We start from the raw sequence: 20464 nt of genomic DNA on the forward strand, positions 1-20464 counted from the left end.
TACTTACCCTTTTAATAAGAATGTTCCCTTGCTAATTTGTCTATTTGTGCTTTCTCTATTCTTTCCGGTGTTTAAATTCTGTAAGCCCACTTCTTCAGAAAGGCCTGAAAGCGGAGCCAACAAACTCACAGGAAAGGAAGAAAACTAAACTATGGAAAGGGCCAGGGCTAGCATATAGTAGGTAGGGCGCTCTCCTACGTGCAGGTGACCCAGGTATGATCCCTGATGGTCCCTCCACTCCACCCCCACCCCTGCCAAGGAGCACCGCCAGGAGTGATTCCTGAGTGCAGAGAGCCAGGAGCAACTCCTGAGCATCCCTGGGTGTGGCTCAAAAGGAAAAAAGAAAAGAAAAAACAAGGCCTCAGGCGGTAGAAAGGGTGTCAGCACAAAGGATGAGCACAAGAGGGGCCTGGGCCAGTCTCTCTGGCTCTCACATGCTTGCTCTGCCCAGCTGGACCTCCTCTGTGCCCTCTGACCCAAGAGGAAAACAGGGAGACTCAGGGGGGCAGCCCCTGCAGGCACAGGCCTTCCAAGTCCCAGCACTAGACTGCCCCCTGCTGGGCATTCACTGTGATTTCCAAACACAAGACAGACAACAGAAGTTATAAAGGCCCTTTTTTGTTTGTTTATTACAAGAAAATCCAGGCTTTACAGGAGCTAAGCCTGGACTGACCCGTGTACCTGCCGCTCACCTCATAGGAGGCAGAGGTCCCAGCTTCTCGGCAGTCCCAACAGAGACCCCTGAGGGCCACTCTGAGCTTCTTCACTGCAGATGCCCCCAAGTGAGCCCCATTCCTTCTGCGGGTGACTCCCAGCACCCCTGACCGCTCTCCCCAGGAGAGACCCGTCTCGCCGTCCAGCAGCCGGGCGCGGGGCGCCTCTGCCACAGTCACTGTCCTGTCCTCTGGCTGGTGGCCCCGGGTCCCCGCTAGCCCTGCTCGCCCGCGCTGCCTCCTCCGGGCCCCGAGCCCTTCCCAGCCGCTTGGGTGTCTGAGGCGCGGGCAGCCTGCCTGGGCAGGCGGATGGGCACGTGGACGTTGGAGGCAGAGTGCTCCTTCAGGAACTCGCCGCCCTTCTCCTCGTACTCCCGCCTGCTGAGCCACACAGACTCGTCCTCCAGGTGGTCCAGGGCCCAGTCCCGAGCCCCGTACCAGGCGTCCAGCACGGGGTTAGTGGCCAGGTGAACCTGCAGAGTGAGAGAGGGAGGCTGTGACTGGGGGCACCAGGCCAGCTCCAGTCTTGACGATTGTCTTGATCTGTTCAGTTCGAGGGCCCACCAGGTGCTCGAGCCCAACGGGGCTCAGGTGACCCTGTGGGGTGTCAGGGATCAAACCCAGGTCGGCCGTGCACAAGGCAAGTGCCACCCCCTGTAGTGCGGTGCTGTTCTCCCTTACATTTCTTTTTTCATTGTTGATTTCGGTTTTTGAGCTCCAGTGCTGGGGATTCATCCAAGGTTAGGCACGTGCAAGGCAAGTGCCTGAACCCCTGGACAATCACTCAAGCTCCTCCGACCCCCAACACACACACACACACACACACACACACACACACACACATACACACACCCGACAATCACTCAAGTAATCCTCTTCCCCCCCCCACACACACACCTTGACAATCACTCAAACTCCCCCGACACACACACACACACACTCCCCCCCCCCCCCAATCACTCAAGCAATCCTCTTCCCCCCCCACACACACCTTTTTGGGATAAGGAACACCTGGATCTAAGCTCAGGGTCCACACCTGTGGTGCTCAGAGGCCAGATGGGGTGCCAGGGTCCAGATCCTACATTTGACCCCCCAGTGCAGGGCCTGCTGCACCCTCGCATCGGTGCTCAGGGGTCCCAGAAACCCCCAGAGCAGAGCACCGCAGACTTCGCCCACGAAAAACAGGCTTTTCGGCTACTTTGCCAACACAAGCGCAGCCACTTAACATCGCTCAAGCAGCGGGGAAGGGGGGCCAAGAGCCGCAATGCTGTCGGGGTGCAGTGCTGTGGGGTCCTCAGCCCAAGAGCAACAGCAACAGGGCGAGCCCAGTCACCAGCCAGGAGCATCCCGGGCTGCTGCTGGGGTGACCTGGCGCTCGTGGGACACATGTGCTGACACGTTCAGGCTCCTCTCCCCGCTCGCCTTTGTGTGGCGAACTAACGTCTCCACGTGTCTGAAACATGACTTCTGGAGTGACAGAACAGCGGGCAGGGCACTTGCCTTCCACGCAACCAACCAGGACTGATGCCTGGCATCATATATGGTCTCCCGAGCCCTCCCAGGAGTGATCCCTGAATGCAGAGCCAGGAGGAAGCCCTGAGCACCACCAGGTGTGACCAAAGCACAAAAATTCAGTCCCAATTTTCATTCTTCTTTAAGCGTTAAACGGAGATGTTTCAGAAGGCTAGAGCCCATGTTTAGCACTCAGAGGCCTGGGTTTGGTCCCCAGCCCTGCACCCCCAAACACCACCGAAGCGGTTCTTGACACTAAGTAAATGATGGTTGGAGGGATCGCTTGGAATAGTAGATGCGTGCTGAAAGTAGACTGTGAACCAAACATGATGGCCACTTGATACCCATATTGCAAACCATAACACCCAAAAGGACAGAGAGAATAAGAGGGAAATGTGCCTGCCACAGAGGCAGGGGATGGGAAGGGGTGGGGGTCGGGGGAGGGATACTGGGTACACTGGGGGTGGAGAATGGGCACTGGTGGACGGATGGGTACTTGAACATTGTTTGACTGGAAAGCAACCATGAAAGTTTATAAGTCTGTAACTGTATCTCACGGTGATTCATTAAAACATTTAATAAACATTCATTAAAACAAACAAACAATACCTAAAAATAAAGTAAAAAAGTTAAAAAAAAAAAAGTGACTCTTGAGTACTGTCACATTAAGCCCAGATATCATCTAGGGAAAAAAAAATCAAATATAGATTACGGAGATTATATAAGGAAAGTCACAGAACATTAATAATGGATATCTCTGGAGAATGAAATTATCAGGTAATTTTTCTCATTCCATGTTTCATATGTTTGTAATAAAAAAAAATTCAATGAATATATTTTCAAAACACAGTCACCCAAGTAACCTGAAAAGTACCTGAAAAGAAGACTGAAAGGGTCTCATCTCCAAAAGTTCCTTCTCGATTCGAGCTTTCATCCCAGGGTACATCATGTTTCCCCCCGTGAGAAACACGTTCTGGACCAGCAAATCCTGAACGTCCTTCGGGTACCTAGGCGAGAAAAGACCTTCGGGTAGAGTCGCTCCAGCGTGAGTGTGAGGAGACAGCGGGGAGGGTGGAAACGGGGCTTGGCCCAAACCAGAAAACCCTGGTTCGGGCTGTCGTGTTTCTCTAACTTCCGTTTCTCAGCCCACAGGGCTGATGTGGTAGGCACAAGTCACGTCTAAGCGGGCTGTGTGCCCCATGCCCCTTTCCCCACGGGCAAGGGCACGCAGAGGTGATGTGTCCCTGACCTGCCCACAACGCTAAACAAAAACTAGCAACACAAAACCCTTCCTTCGTCCTTCCTTCTATCTACCAAGGCATCAATCCGAATGGCCGAGTCATTTCCTTGGCCTGATTCATTCTGTGTCTCATGTGTTTTTAAAAACTGACTTCACAGGGTATGGATTTACAGACAATTTTTTTTTTTTTTTTTTGCGAAGCCGGACAAATTATATAGCCCAGTAACCCAAGATACGAAATATCTCCATCACCCTGAAAATGTTCTAATGTTCTGCCTCCCTTTTGAGTGTTTGGCCTGACTCTCCCTCCATGCACTTTATTTTTTGCCGTTTTAAAATGACAGCACAAAAAAGATAAAATAGGGGCTGGAGCGATAGCACAGCGGGTAGGGCGTTTGTCTTGCATGCAGCCGACCCGGGTTCAATTCCCAACATCCAGCATTCCATATGGTCCCCTGAGCACCGCCAGGAGTAACTCCTGAGTGCAGAGCCAGGAGTAACCCCTGTGCATCGCTGGGTGTGACCCAAAAAGCAAAAAAAAAAAAAAAAGAAAAAAGGACAGGAAGGGAGTATTACTACAGAATAAAATTCTCTTTGAAGATACTTCACATAAAAAAAAAATAATAAAAATAAAATAAAATGACAGCCAGACTGTATACAGGTCTAATCACTTCCCACCAGCTGCTGAGACCAAAGCTCAGAGCCCCTCAAACAAAGCCCCTGTCACAGCTATTCACCCTCGCTCAAGGTCTGTGTCCACCGTATCATGGCCAGCTGCACTGCCCACGGCACAGCCTGCGCCCCAGCCCTGACAGCATCACCCCGACCGCCCTCCGGCCCATCTTAGCCCACGGCAGGCAAAGTGCTACAGATCCTGTTCTCTAAGTATCCAGCACCGGTTATGAAAACGCCAAGTGTAGGAAAACGTCCGTCTAGTGGGTGGGCCGGGGACACGGTGCAGAAATACAGTGAGGCAAACAGTCTCCAAGGAGGGGAGAAAATATCCACAAGCCCTACACAGTGACTTCTACAGTGACCCAGAATCCCCAGGGTTGACAATATGAACGCTTATGCATGAACACAGTGCTCAGTCTTGAATTCTGATGTTTTGCTTTCAGGTCATACCCAGCAATGCTCGGGGGTTACTCCTGGCTCTGCACTCAGGGATCACTAGTGGGACCTGGGCAGGTCGCTGGGACGCTGGGGATGGAACCCAGGTTGGCCACACGCAAGGCAAATGCCCTCCCCGCTGTACTATCGCTCCGGCCCCGACAATCTTGAATTCTTAAAGCTCCGTGACGCAAATGAGCATGCCTAGTTTCAGAAAAGAACTACCAAGTCATGGGCCAGGAAGATGGTTCAAAAGACGGGTACACATCTCCTGCATGCTGGAGGCCCAGGACTGATTCCCCCAGCACCAGGTGGTCTCCTGAGCACTGCTATGCGTCGCCCCTGAGAAGCTGGGAGCAGCTCCCAAGCATCTGTGGGTGTGGCCCAAAACACACCCCCTTCTAAAAGGTGGGCACGCAAGAAGGATTCCCAAGGGCCTGCCCTCAAATGCACCTTCCCGGAAGCCGCCCCGGGGAGCGCGGCGCGGAAGGCAGCGGACCCACCTGTCCAGGATGTACTGCAGTGTCTCAGCGATGCCCGCCTGCTCCTCCCCCAGGAGTGAGGGCTGGAAGAGGATCTCCGGAGCACGGATCCTCTCCGTCCCGACGAACAACTGGTGGTACGCTGCCAAGTTAAACACGGGCTTTACGAACCCAAGGAGTAGAAGAGATTTTTAGGCCGTCAGGACAAACACCCCAGGTGCCAGTTTTCTCAGGCTGCCTTATTCACTGCAGCGGCACTGGGCTCTTTGTCCACGCCACAATTCCCCTCTCCCGCCGGGTCCTGAACCGGGCATTCAATTGGCAGCCTCTTTTCAGCCTCTGAATGAGCCCTGACAAATCAGCCCCGTGAAATGGTCTCTGACATACAGAAATGCAATCCGCGGCAGACCTGGTCCTGGAAGACTCTGGCCCACACAGCAGCCAGTGGGCACTCCCCGTCCCACCCTCCGCTACCACCCATGCCATCGAGATCTTTCTTCCAAGGAAGTTCCGAAAGCAGTGATGAAGAATCACAGTCTCGAGGCTGAGGCCCAAACACCATCCTCAAATCCTCACCTGCAGGGGCTGGAGCTATAGCACAGTGGGTAGGGCGTTAGCCTTGCACGCGGCTGACCCGGGTTCGATTCCCAGCATCCCATGTGGCCCCCCAAGCTCCACCAGGAGTGATTCCTGAGTGCATGAGCCAGGAATAGCCCCTGTGCATCCCCGGGTGTGACCCGAAAAGCAAAAAAAAAAAAAATCCTCACCTGCATCACTGAAACCTCTAAGGCCCTAGGGAACTGGACCCAGACTTCCCCAGACAGGTAATGCCCCAGGGGTTCTTAGACCCTGGTGCAGGGACCCTAACCAATCAAGGGGAGGTCATCCCTGACACTCGGGGGCGTCAGCGCTGGCTCTTGCCCTTCTAGAAAACACAACTGGGCATCCTCTTAGAAAGCACCTTCCTGCGGGCACTGACCGGTCACTATATCCAGCCTCAAGCCCCAGCAGTGGGCACCAGGCACCGACCTGGACGGTGGCAACTGGCTTTTCTACTTCCGGCGTTTCCTCGGAGAACAGGGGCTCAAAGTCATTGATGCTTTCCACGTCCTCTAGGGATGGCTCCAGCTGTTCCAGCTCAGGTGTCTAGGAATTGAAGACAGGACAGAACGGAATGAAATAAATAACTGGAGCCCCAAAGAGGTTGGTGAGTTCAAGGTCGGGAAAAGCAGAGGCTAGCTCAGGGTCCTGACAAAGTGACGAGGAACACTCTGCTGGGCTCCCACAGGGAGAAAAGAACCTGCCCAAACTCGGGACCAAGAGGCTCATCAGTGAGGAGGGGCCTGGGCTCTGAGCCTGTCTCTTCAGGGCCCGCCTTTGTTCTGGAGCCTTCTGACAGGGCGAACAGAAGACTTGTTTGCGGAATATCTGGCCCCATAAGGCCCACTGGGCTCATGGGTCTGGCCCTGGCTCGAGGGGAGACACAGGTGCTACCCTCCCACCTGCCGCCTGGCTGCCTGCATTGTCCCTGGTCTACCAAGGAGGTGGCAACTAACGTCTCCCCACGCCGGGCCTACATAGCACAGCCCCTCCCGGGGAAGAAGGGACAGCTGGTGTCCTCCTGAAGGACTCAGAGGATCCGTGAAGTGAACCCGATCTTTTGTGGTACCCCAGGGTCTGCACACGCCACGTCCTCGCTCTACCCCGAGCTACATCCAGGCCCAAGCCAAGCTCTGACTCGCTCCCGTGTGTGCACGCTAACACCCACAGCTGGTCCTGCTGGGCGTGGTGACCAGCAGCCCCCCCCCCGGGGATAGAAGCGTCCTCCTAGGGACCTGGCACAGCAATGAGGAAGGGGGCACCTCTGAATTCTGACCTGGATCTGAGAGGTCCGCAAGGGAGGAACAATGGTACAGCGGGCAAGGTACCTGCCTGCACATGGCCAACCCAGGTTCAAGCCCTGGAACAACAGGGTTCCTGGAGCACTGCCAGGAGTGATTCCTGAGGGCAGAGCCAGGAGGAACCCCTGAGCATTGCTGGAGAGGGCACAAACAAACAAACAAACAAACAAACAAGAGCTCACTAAAAATGGTCAAAAGTTCATCTTACTCCTCCCAATCACCATGATTCAGAAAACAAGCTCTTATTCCAAGGGGCTCTACAGGAGAAGAGATTTCTGGCCTCTTTCCCTCCCCGTTTGCCAAGGCCTCTGCAAGCACCGTGTGGTGTTCGGGAACACAGATAGTGACTGTTCTTTTGGAACCAAACAGAATGACAGCTTGCCGGAGCACATCAGAGATGCAGCCTGGCTCTTGGGGAAGTTCTGAGCAGCATACAAGCGAACAGAAGTCAGAGCTGATCTGGGCGGGTTCAGCACGGAATGTTCTACATCTGGCCACTGGGTCTCCTGAAGCCAAAGGGCTCTGACCTCCCACCCGCACAGGACACGCTAGAGCGACGCCACACGAGCCCCCTCGGGTTCCAAGGCCTAATTGTGGGGGGCCGGAGCCATAGTACCGCCGTAGGGTGCCTGCCTCACACACGGCCAACCCAAGTTCGATCCCCGGCATCCCACATGGTCCCTCAAACACTGCCAGGAATAATTCCTAAGGGGAGAGCCTGGAGTGACCCACAGAACCGGAGCATCACTGGGTGGGGCTGAGAAACCAAAAACAAATAAACAGTTCATTGTGAGGCTGGAGAAATAAGACAGCAGAGGGGAGATATAGGAGATAGGAGAAACAGACGGAAGAAATAATACAGCAGGTTATCTAGCCTCTGCCTTGCGCATGGCTGACTCCCTGGCTTCACACAGTACAGCCGGCCAGGCCCATCAGCCTCTCAGGAGTGACTCCTGAGCACTGCCAGTCTGATCCCCAAAACAGAATAAATAAATATTCACAGGGGGAGGGGTGGGTGAGAGAGAATGTGCAGGAGCTAAGGTTCTGGTCTGCAACCAGCTCAGCCCACCCTGGCCCGCTCCCCAGAGCACTGCCAGAACCAGGAACACAGAACTTGGGGGGGGGGGGGGAGAGAGAGAGAGAGAGAGAGAGAGAGAGAGAGAGAGGAGAGAGGGAGGGGAGAGAGAAGAAAGGCAAGAAGAGAGAAAAGAGGAGACTGAGGGACTGAGGGGGGAGGGAGGGAGGGAGAGAGAGAGGGAGAAGGAGAGAGGGAGGGGAGAGAGAAGGCAAGAAGAGAGAAAAGAGAGGAGACTGAGGGGGAGGGAGGGAGGAAAAGAGGGAGGGAGGAGGAGAGAGAGAGAGAGAGAGAGTTCACCAGGAACACTGGTCCTCCACAGCCATTCAGAGGAGTCTGCAGGAAAGCAGGGGAAGCCAGGCAGGGCGGGGTGGGACAACCCCCCCCCCGACCCCAGCCTGTGTGGAGCCATGAACAGCTCCAAGGTCCCTGGTGAGCCCCACACATGCCCAGTATCCCTGGACCAGGCCACAGCCTAATCTCTAAAAGTACAGGCTCGGGGGTCCAGAGATAATCTACAGGCTAAGGCACTTGCCTGGCATGCAGCCAACCGACCCCAGTTTGATCCCAGGGGCCTCAGACAGCCCCCCCCCCCCGCCCCGTACCACCAGGAATGACCCCCTAGGAGGAACCCACTGAGCCAGGAGCAGGCGCCAAGCACGGCCCAGTGTGGACAGAAATTTCAAACTAAGAGCACAGGCTTTAGAGTGGATTCACTTCCTTGGCGGGGGGAGCACCCAGCTAGTGCTCAGGGTCTGCTCAGAGCTCAGTGCCTGGGGGCTGCTCTCAGGGCTGTGTGTGGGGGGGGACCCCATGGGGCACTAGGGATCACCGCAGGGGGCTTCCCCAGAGAAGTCTCCCCGTACCCTACCGAACCCCCAGTCTCACACCTGCAAGCCAAACGCTCTCCGCTGATCTACCTGCCAGCTCTAGGTGTGAGAATTGAAAGAAGAGTGATAGCAAAAGCAAACGCCTAATAAGCTAGACTGGTTTCGCTTAGCTGGCCCCAGAGGTGCCACACGTCAACGAACAAATTCCCCCTCCCCTTCCTCTAAAGATGATGACTCAGAACAAACAGCACAAACGCTTTCTCCCTGTTCTGAAGAACCAAGAGCAGAACCGAGATGCAGGTGTGGGGGGGGAGGGGAGGTAGCGGGGGGGGGGGGGGCACTGGCCCGGACCCGTGTGGGCCCTCAGTCACCTCTGGCTTGCTGTCCACCACGTCCACCTCCAGGGCGCCCTCAGCGTGCAGGGCCTTCTGCTTGGCCTGCTCCACGGCCAGGCTGAGCTTCTGGATGTAGGACTGCAGCTCGGCCGGCGAGTCCATGTTCAGCTCCACCAGGGCCTTGTGGAACTGGTCCATCTGGCCGTCCTCCAGCAGCTCCTGCGAGGCAGCCCTGGGGGTCACCATCAGCCAGGGGCCTGGGGAGGGCTCCCACCCTCCAGCCTGCCTCCCCCTCCTCCTCCTCCAGAGTGGCACAAAGCAGCCGCCCCTCCGGGCTGCAGCACCCCTGACGCGGGGACCTAGGGGAGAGCCGTCAGTGTGACCCACCGCCTCTCGGGAGGGGAGAGGGGAGGCGGCCGCGGGGACGCGGGTGACACCCCACTGCCTGGTCAGGGCGGCCAATCTGAGGCAGTGGCAGTGCACCACACCATATGCCCGTACCTCCTGCTCTTCCCATGGTATCCCCGGCACACAGGGCCTGGGCAGCACTGCACCCTGGAACGGCGGCACCAACTGCCTGCCTGCCTGGCCCAGAACTACCGGGAGTGGCCCTCAAAGTGGCCCCGTAGTTTGCGCCCCCGCAATCAAGCCCTGAAGACAGAGCTGGGGGGAATAGTTCAGAGGCAGGAGTGGCTCATGGCTGCAGCAGGAGGCCGGGTTCAGGCCCTCTTGAGCACCAGCAAAAGCAACCTTGAGCCCTGAGCGGTACCCCCCCCAATACCCTAAAGAAGCCCAGGAAGGCCCACCAGAGGGACGGCAGAGGTTAAGGTGCTCCCCTGCATGTGGCCGACCCAGGTTCAGATCTCTGGCACTGCGTATGGTCCCAGGATGCACTGCCAGGGCTCAGAGAGCCAGGACAGGCCCTGAGCATGGCTGGGTATGGCCCCAAGCTCCATCCCACCCCCCACCCCCCTCAAAAAATAAAAAATAAAAAATAAAAGTAGAAGTCAAAAAGATAAAGGAGACCAGAGAGATAGAACAGTAGGTAGGGTGCTCAATTTGCACACGGTCAACCTGGGTTCGATCCCTGGCATCCTATGTGTCCCCTGAAGCCGACCAGGAGTGACCCTTGAATGTAGAACAAAGAGTAAGCCTTGCGCTTCACTGGGTGTGACCCAAAAACCAAAATGCAAAGGCATTGTTGCGGCAAAATTAGCTAATGAAGCCAGAGTCCACAGCCCTTATGGAAGGTCTGTGGGGCGGAGCCATAGTATAGCGGGTAGGGCACTTGTCTTGCATGCAGCAGACCCAGGTTCAATCCCCGGCATCCCACCTGGTCCCCTGAGCACCACCAGGAGCCAATTCCTGAGTGCAGAGCCAGGAGCAACCCCTGAGCACCGACGGGTGTAGGACTGAATAAAAAGAGGCCTGATGTTACTCAGCACTCTGAGCTGAGATGCTGCGGCGTGCTGTACGGCGGTGACACCCACGAGAGAGGACACTGAGGGACGCTCCTGACCTGCACGTAGAGCAGCCGCTCCAGCCGCTCCTGGTCCAGCTGCAGCTTCTCCTCCCGCCGGCGGGCGTTGAGCTCCTGCAGCCGACGCAGCTGCTGCTGCCGCCGCTCCTGCCTCTCCTCAGAGCTCAGCGTGCTGCCCAGGAGCTTGCTGGAGAACGGGAGCTGCATCTTGTGGACGTTGTTCTCGTAGTAGTCGGGGCACCGCCACTTCTGCAGCTCTTGCCGGAAAGGATTTGGAAAGTCACGAAAGGAAAACAGGAGGAGCAGAGAAAGGAGAAAGCGGACACCGGGGCCTGTGCCTTCCCGCTCCCCCAGGCAACGACTCGCAGCAGGACTGGCCGAAGAGACGGCGCAGAGGTTAAGGCAAATACCTAGCGATTCCCCAGCATCGCCATTTGGTACCCGGAATTCCACCAGGAGTGACCCTGAAGCAGAGCCAGGAATAAGTCCTGGGCATTGCTGGGTATTGTGACCGTCCCCCCACCAAATAAATCAACAAAAAATTTTCTGTATGATGATTGAAAATGAGTCCTGACACTGACTGCCCAGCGAGAGGAACAGCTAGAGTACCATAAACATCACCACCCATGGCAGGGCTCGGGACATACACGGACCACACACACACACACACACACACACACACACACACACACACACACAAAACAATCCCAGGGATCAAAGGAGCAACAGACACAAATGGGAAACACTTGCTTCTTTGGTTTTGAGGACACACCAACAGCACTCAGGAGCTACTCTCAGTTCAGTACTCGGGAGGGGTATTTCCCAAGGTGCAGGGGGACCAGGTCTCCTGTGCACAGAGCCTGTGCTCCAACCCTCTGAGCATCTCTCCAGCCCAGGGTGGTGTCTGGGGTCTCTGCGTGCTTAAAGAAGGCAGATTTCCAGGGAGAAGGTGCTAAGTGATTCTTTATTGGAAAGGGGGCGGCAGGCAACGTTTGGGAATCTCTAAAGTGACCACTTAAAACACTGCTGAGAAAGAGTAAAAATACAACCTAGGGGGCTGGCCAGGGAGTTAGTATGGGGGCGAGGGCACCCCAGTTTGGTCCCAGGCACTCCCAGCCTCTGAGCACTGACAGAATGGCCCTGATGGCCCAGAGCACTTCAGGGTTGAGCAATATCAGATCCGAGGCCTTGCACAGGACTGCGGAACAGTGCAGCATCAGGAGTACTAGCAGGTGGGCTGAGTGTCACCAGGAGCGACCCCCCAAGACTCCTGAGCACTGTGGGATGAGCATCCATAAAAACAAAAAACACCATACACTACGATTGGGGCCATACCTGGCAGTGCTCAGGACTTAGTCCTGGCTCTGTGCTCGGTATCACTCCTGGCGATGCTCAGGGACCACGCTGAGCTACCAGGTCAGCCACAAAGCGCCTGATCCACTATCCTGTCGCACCAGTCCCAGACACAGCTTGTCAACCGCAAGAGGAGGCCGGTATATTCCACTAAACAGACTTTCACCAAAAATTTTCTGGAGAGAGTTCAAATAACCCAAAAGAGGGCTGCGGGAGGTAAAAGAACAACCAAGAAAAGGAGCAAAGAGGGGCTGGAGCAATAGCACAGCAGGTAGGGCATTTGCCTTGCACGCGGCCGACCTGGGTTTGATTCCCAGCATCCCGTATGGTCCCCTGAGCACCACCAGGGGCAATTCCTGAATGCAGAGCCAGGAGTAACCCCTGTGCATTGCCAGGTGTGACTCAAAAAAGCCAAAAAAAAAAAAAAAAGGAACAAAGATAAAAGTGGTCTAGGTCTACTTATTCTTTTAAACATATGGAATAATTATTATTATTATTATTTTTTGCTTTTTGGGTCACACCCGGAGATGCACAGGGGTTACTCCTGGCTCTGCACTTAGGAGTTACTCCTGGCGGTACTCAAGGGACCATATGGGATGCTGGGAATCGAACCCGGGTCGGACGTGTGCAAGGCAAATGCCCTACTCGCTGTGCTATCTCTCCAGCCCCTAAAATTAATTTTCAATAATCTTAACATACTAATTAAAAGACGAAGACTGAGAGACTAAAACACATTGTGAACAAAATGGCACAGGAGGGTTAAAGGGATGGGAAGGGACCACACAAGCACCAACCCACACAGAGCTGAAGTGGCTCGACCGTGTCCAAGCTGACTTCAAAGGCAAGAAAATTACACGGGACAAAAAGGGACACGACATCACGGCAAGAGGTCAGCTGTGAAGAAGTCCCAAGAATCCGAAATATGCACCAAATAAAGGGGCTTCAGACACTCGCAAGCAAATGCTGGCAGAACAGAAAATCCACAAATTTCTCTCAAGGCCTTAGGAGCCCAAAAATAAACAGATGCAGGAGAACCGAAGTGCAGCCCCCCGGCGTGGCACAGTCCTTACACCAGAGTGGACGCGCCCAGATCATGAGAAACCTTCACAAGGTTAGAAAAAAGACGAAGCTCTTTGACCACAATGAAACTCAGCAAATGACAGAATAGCAAAAGCAAAACTCTCCGCCCTCCACCTCCCCAACCCCCACCCCGCTCCCATAAAATGTCTAAACAAAACAAAACAAAAAATTATCCAAAGAAGAAGAAGTGGGGAGCACTGGAATGATAGCACAGCAAGTACAGTGTTTGCCTTGCATGCAGCCGACTCGGGCTCGATCACCCGCACCCTGTATGGTACCCCAGCACTGCCAGGAGTGATGAGTGATCCCTGAGCACTGCCAGGTCTGGTCCCCAAACAAAAAAGAACAGCAGAGTAGGGGCTGGAGCGCGAAAGTACAGCAGGAGGGGTGTTTGCCTCATGCATGGTCAACCCAGGTTTGGTACCCAGCAGCCAATATGGTCCCCTGAGCCCTGCCAGGAGTGACTCCTGAGTGCAGAGCCAGAGCCAGGAATAAGTCCTGAGCACCACCAGGTTGTCCCAAACATGGGGGAAAAAGAAAAAAAAAGGCTGAGCTCAGAGCCAGGAGTAAACCCCGGGCACCCCCAGGTGTGGCCCAGACACACTGCTGAACAGTGTCTCTCAAAGTGAGAGGAAGGTGGCACCAGGGGTGGGGGGCACCACGGAACCCTCAGATGCAACTGGGGGGCACTTTCTCTCTGATGCTCACAGGCAGCAGACTTCCAGGGGGAGCACCGCAAATCGATTCTTCCTGAAAAGGCACCGGTGGCGGGCTGAATTGGGCTAGGACCCTTGTGTGCGGACCCTCTCTTACCCTCGACATAGTCCTCGGCGATATAGCTGTGCTCGTGCAGGATCTCCTCCATGCGGCTGAGCGTGATGGCGGCCAGGTGGCCGGGGTACTTGAGCTGCAGGAGGCGCTGCAGGTAGCCAGCCGCCTGGCTCCCTCCGAGATTGATGCGCTTGCAGTTTTTTGCGTCTAACCTACAGCCAAGGAACGGAAGACAGCATGAGATGCTTGGCAATCCAGAAAGAACCTGGGGACCTAGAGAGAACACCACGTGGGGGCGGTGTTACTTGCTTTGTTTTGGTTTCGGGCCACACCCAGTGGTCCACAGGGCTGACTCCTGGCTCTGTACTCAGGGATCACTCCTGGCAGGGTGCGGGGGGCCTTATGCAGCGCTGGGTCCGGGTCAGCTGCGTGCAAGCCACTGAGGGGCCCAGACAAGGATTATGGTAGAAGAGTAAGCAATAAACAGAACAGGTGAGGAGATATAAAACCTTAGAGAGGGGACTTTAAAGCTCTCTGGTCTAACCTCTTACCCAGGACAGGAATTCCTGGGTAATTCCGAGCCCATCACAGAACCCTCAAACTCTAGGCCGGGGGCAGGAGAAAATGAGGTCCAATAGGACAAACGATGCTCTGAGCGAGACCCTGACTCCTCAGGCTGTTGTCCTGCGACCGAACACCCTAAAATCAGCTGGGGACAACGTGTTACATGTCAATCCTCTGAATTCTTCTGCTGGGCAATGGGTGGGAGAATCTGCCTCCCGGGTCATTCAAATCGCAGTCGTGCTTTCTGAGTCCCTCCCCTATGTGCTTCTGATGGAGTGAACATATAAGTAAACCACACATGTGGACTGACGAGACTCTCCCACGGGGACAAGATCCCTTCCACACGAGCAAAAGCTGCAGGGAACGGGAATCTCGTGCTCTTAAGGTAAAGGTAAAGGTAAAGGCCCTCCCGTTGATCGTCGATTTGCTCGAGCGGGCCCAGTAACGTCTCCATTGGAGACTTTGTTGTTACTGTGTCTGGCATATCGAATACTCTCGGTAGCTTGCCGGGCTCTCCGAGAGGGGCGGAGGAATCGAACTCGGGTCAGCCATGTTGGCCGCGTGTAAGGCGAACGCCCTACCCACTGTGCTATCGCTCCAGCTCTTAAGGTAAAGAAGAGGAATGTGCTCCTGGTGGGAACATCTGTGTGCTACCTCATCCCGCCAGCAGATGGCGCAGAGAGCAGGCTATGCGCGTGGATTCTCAGTGTTTGGGTAAAACAATTTTCTCTCAACAGGAAAGTAACAGGATACTACTTAACTTATGCCTATTCTGATTAACTTACACAGAGCCCTCCATATAGAAAAAGGCCTGGCAAAGTCTAAGGATTATTTCTTCCATGTATGTTTTTACAGAGGGAAAAAAAAAATAAATCCAGAAATGCAGAAATTGGGCTGGAGAAACAGTGACTACAGTGAATAAGGCTTTTGTCTTGCACACAGCCGATGCCCATAGGATCTTCGGGACCATATGTGTTCCCTTGAGCACGGGAGCCAAGAGTAAGACCTGGGTACAGCTAGTTTTGCCCCCCACCCGCGCCAAAAAAAAAGCCTTATAGAAATTCCCATTACATGTTGCATTGCATTCAACAGCACTGATTTATCTATAAGTCTTCTTGACATTTTGTCAAATTCATCACCTGTATTATCTATCTCATTTCATCCTCAAGGTAACCATGATGAGAAATCAATTCTTCCCAACTTTACATGACAGGACAGTGAGGAGGTTAATCTCTAATCCTCAGCAGGGCTGCAAACCCACACTTTTGCTCCCAGAGTCAGGGTTATTTCCCTACTCACACACAGTTTCAAAACAAGAGACCCTCCCATGAGCGCTACACTGGTGCGTCTCTGAGGATCAGACAACAAAAGCCTCACTACGAAAGAAGCGATTTTACACATGACAGAAACTACCCCTCGCCTTTTGTTCATCTCAGAAGCATTAATAAATATATACTGCGTGTAACCACTGGACTGGAAAAGAGACGTCTGAGGAACAGTGACCAGACAGTTCTTAAATAAAAATGTATGGGGCTGAGGGGCTGGAGTGATAGCACAGTGGGTAGGGCGTCTGGCTTGCACGCGGCCGACCCGGGTTCTATTCCCAGCATCCCATATGGTCCCCCCCAAGCACCGCCAGGAGTAATCCCTGAGCATCGCCGGGTGTGACCCAAAAAGAAAAAAAAAAAGTATGGGGCTGAGGCTGTCGCTGTAGCTCAGTGGGAGAGCACTTGATTGGCTTGAGTGAGGCCCTAGGTTCAATCCCGGGCATTGCAATCATGACAATAATACTAATGTTTAAATTAGAAGTTTCCGGAACAAAGATGGCCTAAATTAAGTCTCTTCAAATGAGTTATTCAGAACCATGTTTACTAAGTTTTGTTTGCTAAGTGCCAAACCAAAGTTAGACAGGGCCTGAGTTAGCCGACTCGCCGTAGATCTGAATCATGAAATTCTCAAATGATATGTCATCTATCCCAACCCCTTCAAGGAGGTGACAAAGAATAGGAGGTAAGGAAGGCACAGAGTGAGGAAGGACAGAGTTAAGCCCCGAGGACAACACCCCCCCCCACCCCCAGTGTGCTCTTTTCCGCACAGGAGAGGTTTCGGGGATGCTTCTCAAAGCAGCACTCACGTGCCAGGTGCACAACTCACCTCCCCTCTAAGATGGGTAAAATATGTGTACACTGGTATCCCGACGAGATGATGAGCCCACTGGAAGTCAAGTTCTTTGGCTTATTGTGGTAGAAGCTGAAGAGGCTGTCGATTCCGTAGGCAACCTTGGGAATCCCGTAGCACTCAAAGAGAAGCTCCGACATCATTTGTCGTGAATACAGTGGGTTGCACACAGCTTCCGTCAAGACGATGGGATGATCCACACAGCCCTACTTTGACAGAAGTGAGGGAACCGATGAGAAAGGAACAACCTATTTAAAGTGGGGGAGCTCTGGGGGTGGAGAGCCAAAATTCTCACTTCCGATCAAAAACCTGGAAGCCATTTCTAAGAACAGGAAAGCACAGTCACAGGAGACTCGGAGATGGCTCAAAAGGCCGGAGCACAGCTCTGCAGGAGGGAAGGCCATCCCTTGCCAAAAAATAAAGGTCACTTTTTTGGTTGTTTTAGGGGCACATCTGGTTTATTCTTGGCTCTGTGCTCAAGGATCACTCCTGGTGGGCTCTGGGAACCATATGGGGTACTGGGGATCAAACCCAGTTCGGCCTTACGTAAGGTAAATGTCCTACCCACTGTACTATCACTACGACCCCAGAGAGGTCAAGCATCAACCTGAGGGCAAATCATGTTGGCTCTATTTTTCAGAGTATCATCAAAATCTGACAATTTCTTACCAACCCCGACACCTTCATCTAAGTCACTTACTTGGATAATTCCAAAGGCCTCTGAACTGGTCTCCCTGATTCATCTCGTGACAGTGCCCGCTTCTTATGGCAAACAGAGCAGTCCCTCTGGAACCTAAGCCACGACTGTCCTCCGCTCACGCCCTCCCAGGGCTCCCCATCTCCCTCGGCGTAAACGCCTTTCGGGTGTGTGATTTACCCCTCATGGCCTCTGCCCCCTCCTGCTCTTTCCTCCTCTGGCTGCCGAGCGTTTAGGACCAGGGCATGGGCCAACTTCAGGGCCTTCTCACTAACTGTTTCCTCTGCCTGGAATCGTAATCCTTCGGTTATTCACGTTTGTTCCCTTGAGCATCTCCTTCAATGTCTTGCTCAAACATCACCTTTCCAAGAGTGATGAAATTCTCAAATGCTACAGGTCATCCATCCCAACCCCTTCAAAGAAGTGAGGAAGGATAGGAAATGAGTGACATGTCCAAGGCACACAGTGAGGAGGGACAGAGTTAAGCCCCGAGGTCCCCTGATGTGCTCTTTCCCACACAGGAAAGGTTTCAGGGATGCTTCTCAGAGCAGCACTCATGTGCCAGATGCACAACTCACCTCTCCTCTAAGAAGGGTAAAATATGTGTATACTGGTATCCATACTGAGGATAGAGAAACAGCATGGGGCGAGTGTTCCAACAGGATAATGGTACGGACAGATTCAAGAAATGAAAGGAGGATCTATCTATAAAGCGATAGCACAGTGGGTAGGGCATTTGCCTTGCATGCGGCCAACCTGGCCAACCCAGGTTCAAATCCTCCGCCCCTCTCAGAGAGCCAGGCAAGCTACCAAGAGTATCTCGACCGCACGGCAAAGCCTGGCAAGCTACCTGTGACATATTCGATATGCCAAACACAGTAACAAGTGTCACAACGAAGGCGTTACTGGGCCTGCTCGAGCAAATCGATTAACAACGGGAGGACAGTGACAGTGGTATCCATACTGAGTCCTACTCTGTTCATCTTACTGGAAACACAAAGCTTGGGCGGGAAAGAGTATAGCAGGTTGGGCACTTGCCTTATACACAGCCAACCCGGGTCAATACCAGACACCCCATGCAGTTCCCTGAGCTGCACCAGGAATGATCCCTGAGTACATGTCAGGGGAAGATCTGACCACTGCCGGGTGTGACCACCCACCCAAAACAAAGCCAAAAAGTACGAAATTCCCCTTTCCCCTTTCTCTGGCTGGGGAGATGGCACAAAGGATTGGAGCATGTGCTATGCATGGAGAAAGTCTGGGTTTCCTACTCAGCACTGTATGGTGTCCAGACTTTGCTACCATGGCATGCCATGATTCAGAGCCTGTCTTTTCCACGCCAGCTGTCGTTTGGTGTTAGCTTCGTAAGAACAAGCTCTGAGTTATGCTTACCAAGTCAATCCAAACGCTTGAAAAAAAAAAAACTCACCCAGTCGAAGCTCAACGCCGCCTGTGCATAAGCAAATTTATACACAAATGAGCAAACAGGCCCAAATACAGGCTTCGTGAGAAAGGATGCGCTTTCTGCTCCCTGCTGTTCCCCAAGTGCCGAAAACGGTTGGGGGGCTTCATTCCCATCCTCCAGGGCGACTGGAACGACGGGTAGGCTCAGAGACCCTCCTTTTTTTCTTTTTTCACTTTTTGGGTCACACCTGGCGATGCACAGGGCTCTGCACTCAGGAATTACCCCTGGCGGTGCTCAGGGGACCCTATGGGATGCCGGGAATCGAACCCGGGTCGGCCGCGTGCAAGGCAAACGCCCTCCCGGCTGTGCCATCACTCCAGCCCCTCGGAGACCCTTCTGGGCCGGGGCAAGCCCTGCCGCCTGCCCAGAAGCCCAGCGCACCTGAGACGAGACTCCCAGGTGCTGGAAGCTGTAATCGAGCAGCAGCTCCTGCAGCTCCAAGTTGACGGGCACGTTGCGGTCGAAGGGCGAGCGCAGCATCCAGCGCAGCGGCTCCAGGCTGCCCAGCGCGTTGCCCACCTGCGGGCCCGCCCCGCCCCGGGCCCCGCCCCGGGCCCCGCCCCGCCCGCGGGCGCACACGGCGCGGAACTGCAGGCGCGGCTCGGGGCCCGGGTCGGGCCCAGGGCACGCCCAGCCGGCGCGGGCCTGGAACGACCCGTTGTCCAGGATCAGGGGGACCGGCAGCGGCCCCTGTGCCACCGGGCCGGCCTCCAGCACCGGGTCCGGCACCGCACGGGCGTCCCGGAACGGGAACACGTTACTAACCGGTCCCGCAGCGCTGGCCGCCGCCATGTTGAAATGCCCGCTAGCTCCGCCCCCCGGCGCGGCGTTCGCGAGGACGGCGAGAAGCCCCGCCCCGGCGCGTGACGAAAGCCTCTAAATCCCCGCCCCTCGCCACACCGCCTCGCCTGCTGATTTGCTGGATCGCTGAGGCCCGCCCTTCCCAGGGGTGATATCCTGTCGCGGTTAGCCACGCCCCTAATTTTCCGTCTGGCAACGCCCCTTCGCTCGAGCCGGGAAACGGAGCCTGTCAGCCCCACCCCCAGTACGTACGCTGTCCTGACTGGGCGGAGCCTGCGAACTCCGCCCCCAGCACATAACACTGTCTTGATTGGGCCCTGCGGATGTGGGGCCGCCCCTTTCCTTTAGCCACGCCCTACTCACCTTGATTCGTCCTTGGCTCTGCCTCCTTGTGCTTACGTCACCTTTCCTTTCAGAAAAGTTGAACCCTAAGATGCTGTTTAGTTTTTTTTATTTATTTAATAGCTTTCATGTTTGATCACTCAATGATCAAACACCCATCTTTCCACCAGTGCACATTCCCCACCACCAATATCCCCAGTATAACCCCTCTTTCCCACCCTCCCTCTGCCTCCATGGCAGATTTGATTCTCTCTACTTCTGGGCATTATGGTTTGCAATACAGACCCTGAGAGGTTATCATGTTTGGTCCTTTATCTACTTTCTGCACACATCTCCCATCCCGAGTGATTCCTCCAGCCATCTTTATCTTAGTGATCCTGATGTAGGCAGGTAGATAGGGAAAGGCTCTCTGCAATGAAACAAAGTCTCATAGAAGAATTCTAGGATCAACCCACCCTGTGGAGACAGAGAATAAGGACTTGATAAGACCATCCCCAGACCCTGAAGATATGGGCCTCCTCCCCATGAAATTCCT

At 54.4% G+C, this 20464-nt stretch overlaps 1 protein-coding gene across 1 annotated transcript; it reads right to left on the minus strand.

Annotated features, from left to right (window-relative positions):
• Positions 1-743: 743 nt before the first annotated feature.
• ACTR5 (actin related protein 5) lies at positions 744-19584 on the minus strand. Its single transcript, XM_056121899.1, has 9 exons — positions 19168-19584; positions 16601-16830; positions 13925-14094; positions 10718-10935; positions 9235-9417; positions 6087-6203; positions 5079-5218; positions 3100-3232; positions 744-1186 (listed from the first exon to the last, which is right to left on the minus strand). Exons 1-9 carry the CDS (start codon positions 19576-19578, stop codon positions 929-931), a joined length of 1860 nt encoding a protein of 619 aa, XP_055977874.1. The 5' UTR covers positions 19579-19584; the 3' UTR covers positions 744-928.
• Positions 19585-20464: the final 880 nt, after the last annotated feature.

The sequence above is a fragment of the Sorex fumeus genome, unplaced genomic scaffold, assembly GCF_029834395.1.
Source record: "Sorex fumeus unplaced genomic scaffold, SorFum_2.1 ptg000044l, whole genome shotgun sequence".
NCBI classification, from domain to species: domain Eukaryota; kingdom Metazoa; phylum Chordata; class Mammalia; order Eulipotyphla; family Soricidae; genus Sorex; species Sorex fumeus.

Bases quoted from the DNA above. Each gene is read 5' to 3' on its own strand.
- ACTR5 (XM_056121899.1), bottom strand. From the start codon at position 19,578: ATGGCGGCGGCCAGCGCTGCGGGACCGGTTAGTAACGTGTTCCCGTTC. The intron at 9,418-10,717 runs GTCAGGAGCGTC...GCTGCCTCGCAG, and splicing joins AGCGGCTGCTCTACGTGCAG to GAGCTGCTGGAGGACGGCCA. The intron at 5,219-6,086 runs GTCGGTGCCTGG...GGGTTCGTAAAG, and splicing joins AGCCAGTTGCCACCGTCCAG to CCCGTGTTTAACTTGGCAGC.